Below are 2,953 nucleotides of genomic sequence, written 5' to 3'. Positions count from 1 at the left end.
TCCAATCAAATTCTTCTTTTCTTTGATATTACATTTTATATTATGGTCCCCTTTTCATGTTTATATCTTAATTAGAGATGTCACAACACTCAGATGTAGCTGAGAACTGGTGAGAATAACTGTGAATTACTCATGATTGTTTTCCTTTTCTTTTCTCATAAGATTTTATAGTGTATGTTTTTTAGCCAGGCTGGGCTCCCTTTATTTTCTCATAAGAATTTATGATAGTGTTTATTTTTCTAACCAGGCTGAACTATGTTGTGAGATGCTGCATACATGTTTTTGTTTTCTAAACATGATGGCATTAGCTAACACAGTGGGATATTGTGTTATTTTGTTGTATTGTAAAATCAGCATGCTGATGACATGAACTAGACTTCTTAGATCAGTGTCGCCCAAGTTTTTTCTAGTTTTTCTCGCTTTTCAGTCATGCACTCATACCATGGGCATACACATACTCAATCGGACTAAGAATACACCACTTCCGCCACAATTACATAATAAATACACACACTTAGACTAACAATGTAACACAACCACCACACATACACAAATGGACACATCACTATACATACACACACATTCATATTCATGCTTGACAATCCAGACACAAAATGAAAGCTTGAAACAAAATTCAGTGTAACATAACAAATGGTATTGTATTCATTTGCATGGCATTTTTCTTCCTCAAGATAATGATCACATGATATCATGAACAAAGACAATTTGGGAATGAAACAATACCTTGTCAATTGGAGCAACAAAACTCATATATAATATAAAATCATCATATATGACATAAATATCACTGTTCAGTTTGGCCACAAGCCCTTGCATACATCACTCAGTTCAACAATTCATAAATCACACACATCATCACAGTTCTGGTCCTTCAAACAACAAATATTCATAAGCAAAAGCTTGTCCACACAGCGTCATTCAGCAACACAAAAACAAAGTCACAATAATAAAAGCACCTTGGTCTATGACAATGTACACACAGAAGCAGTGGTCTGGTGAACTGAAAGTGTGTTCAGTCACGCACATACACATTTTTCACTGCGAGTACTATCAGCGTCATGGAGATCTTGTCCAGCACTGTCACTGTGTCAGAAACACCCTGTACAAACACGCATACACACACAGACCACTACAGTGTCATGTTCTGTGTAACCATGATCTGACACCCACTGTTGACGTGCTCCACTATCTGCTGCTTCAGTTTCATCACCTGTTCCCTGAGACTGGTGGCTGTGGCCAACAAGTCATTGTTTTGTCCCTTCAAGTCTTTCACACGGTCTTCCAGACGAGCGATGCGCTCAAGTTTTCTTGTGCGACACTTTCGGGCGGCGACTCTGTTCCGGGCCCGCTTCCTTTCCAGTTTGATCCGTTCTTGTGATTCCATGTTGATGGGAGAGAGGGGAGGGGAGGAGCTCAAGCAGGGGACTGTTTGGGGCTCTTCCTCTAATTTGGGGAGGCGGATGTGAATGTCCACCACAGGGGCTGCCTGTTGGGAGGGCTGGGGAGCGGGTTTGGACTCGGACACCACGCCCACTGCTGAAGACACGGGCAAGGCGGCGGTTCCGGCCCCCGTGGTCAAGTTGATGCCGTTGGGAAGGGAGGTGGTGGTGGACACTTGCTGCAAAGAGGTGACCACAGGGAGAGCGGCACTCTGGGTCACTGTGGAGTTGGGCGGAAAAGACTGGCCGTCGGAATCGTTGGCAGTCGAAGTCACAACGGTTTTGGCCTGAGTGGACGGTTGAAAGGTCAAGCCTTTAGCAGAGCCCAACTCCTGAGACTGTAGCTGCGCCAAAGCGTCCACAAACCCGCGGGCGTAGGCCTCTTGTTCTTCCGTCACAAACTTCGGGAAAACGAACTGGGTTGGCGTCGGTGTCGTTGTCACCATCCCGTTGGCTTGGATGATCATCTTTTCCAACTCCGGTGATGCCAACTTCAACATATGCAAGTCCGGCGATTGAAGAAGAGCTGCCGTTTTCTTCGCTTTTGAACTTGAACCGTTGAAATCGAGAGTCATGTTACGTTTGAGTCGCTTTACTGCCGGCTCGGGCTCGTTCGAGTCGAACATAGATGGTTCCATTTTCACTGAAGGCACACGGAGATCCAGTTTGAATTGAAGTGTGTTTGTCTCTAGGTCAGTTGAAACTGAGTGAGATGACTCACACGGCCAAACGCGGGGAACCCTTCGCTGCAACGGTATAGTCACTTTCGTTATCGGCACTTATCGCGTGTCTGATGTGGGAGTAAAGTCGGCTGCTTCGAAAACGTCTATTTAACCCGTGAGTCATGTGGCTAAAGTTAGAATGACATCATTGATAAGCACGTTCATTGGATAAAAATGACATCATATGTCACGTGGTCTAGTTTGCTGGAAACCCCATTGGTCGATATGATGACGTTGGTATGAACAGGAATTGTGGGATTTGCTGCTGTGCAGTTTCTAATTTTGGAAAATGGTATCCTCGATGGAGAATGTCGTCTGCTTCAAGTCTTCAAAGTCATTAATTTTCGTTTGTTTTATTGATTAGCATATCCATGGTATAGATTTATACTATTTCCATGTTGTAGACGCTTCCCTATCTTATTTTATAGCAAACTACTGGTAGACCGTTTAATATTTGTCAATTTGCAACCAGATTGCCATCGGAAACTTTTTTTTTCTTATTTTTCCTCGTTCCCCTTGACTTGCCAGATGACTCACCCTCGCGTGTTTGGCGCCCAGTCCAGTTGATCTACTGTTGCCGTTGGCAAGTTAAACCACCCGTCTCAGACGTCTAATAAAAAAGCAAGAACGGTTTGCGTTTCACGTGGAAAAAAGGACATGAAAGCTTTCCGGTTGCTCTGGTCAACAAGTTGATCTGAATGCTATTCAGTCTTCCACCAAAATATCATACATCAAACAAAGTTTTCTGTCTGAACTTTAGGCAAGTTTGTA

General features: G+C 43.6%; 1 protein-coding gene across 1 annotated transcript; it reads right to left on the bottom strand.

Annotated features, from left to right (window-relative positions):
* Positions 1-633: 633 nt before the first annotated feature.
* LOC143279869 (transcription factor Jun-like) lies at positions 634-2,278 on the bottom strand. Its single transcript, XM_076584152.1, has one exon. The coding sequence runs from the start codon at positions 2,096-2,098 to the stop codon at positions 1,151-1,153; it is 948 nt and encodes a 315-aa protein (XP_076440267.1). The 5' UTR covers positions 2,099-2,278; the 3' UTR covers positions 634-1,150.
* Between the last annotated feature and the right edge of the window lie 675 nt (positions 2,279-2,953).

The sequence above is a fragment of the Babylonia areolata genome, chromosome 3 (assembly GCF_041734735.1).
Source record: "Babylonia areolata isolate BAREFJ2019XMU chromosome 3, ASM4173473v1, whole genome shotgun sequence".
NCBI classification, from domain to species: Eukaryota; Metazoa; Mollusca; class Gastropoda; order Neogastropoda; family Buccinidae; genus Babylonia; species Babylonia areolata.
This window is presented reverse-complemented; position numbering and strand designations above follow the sequence as displayed.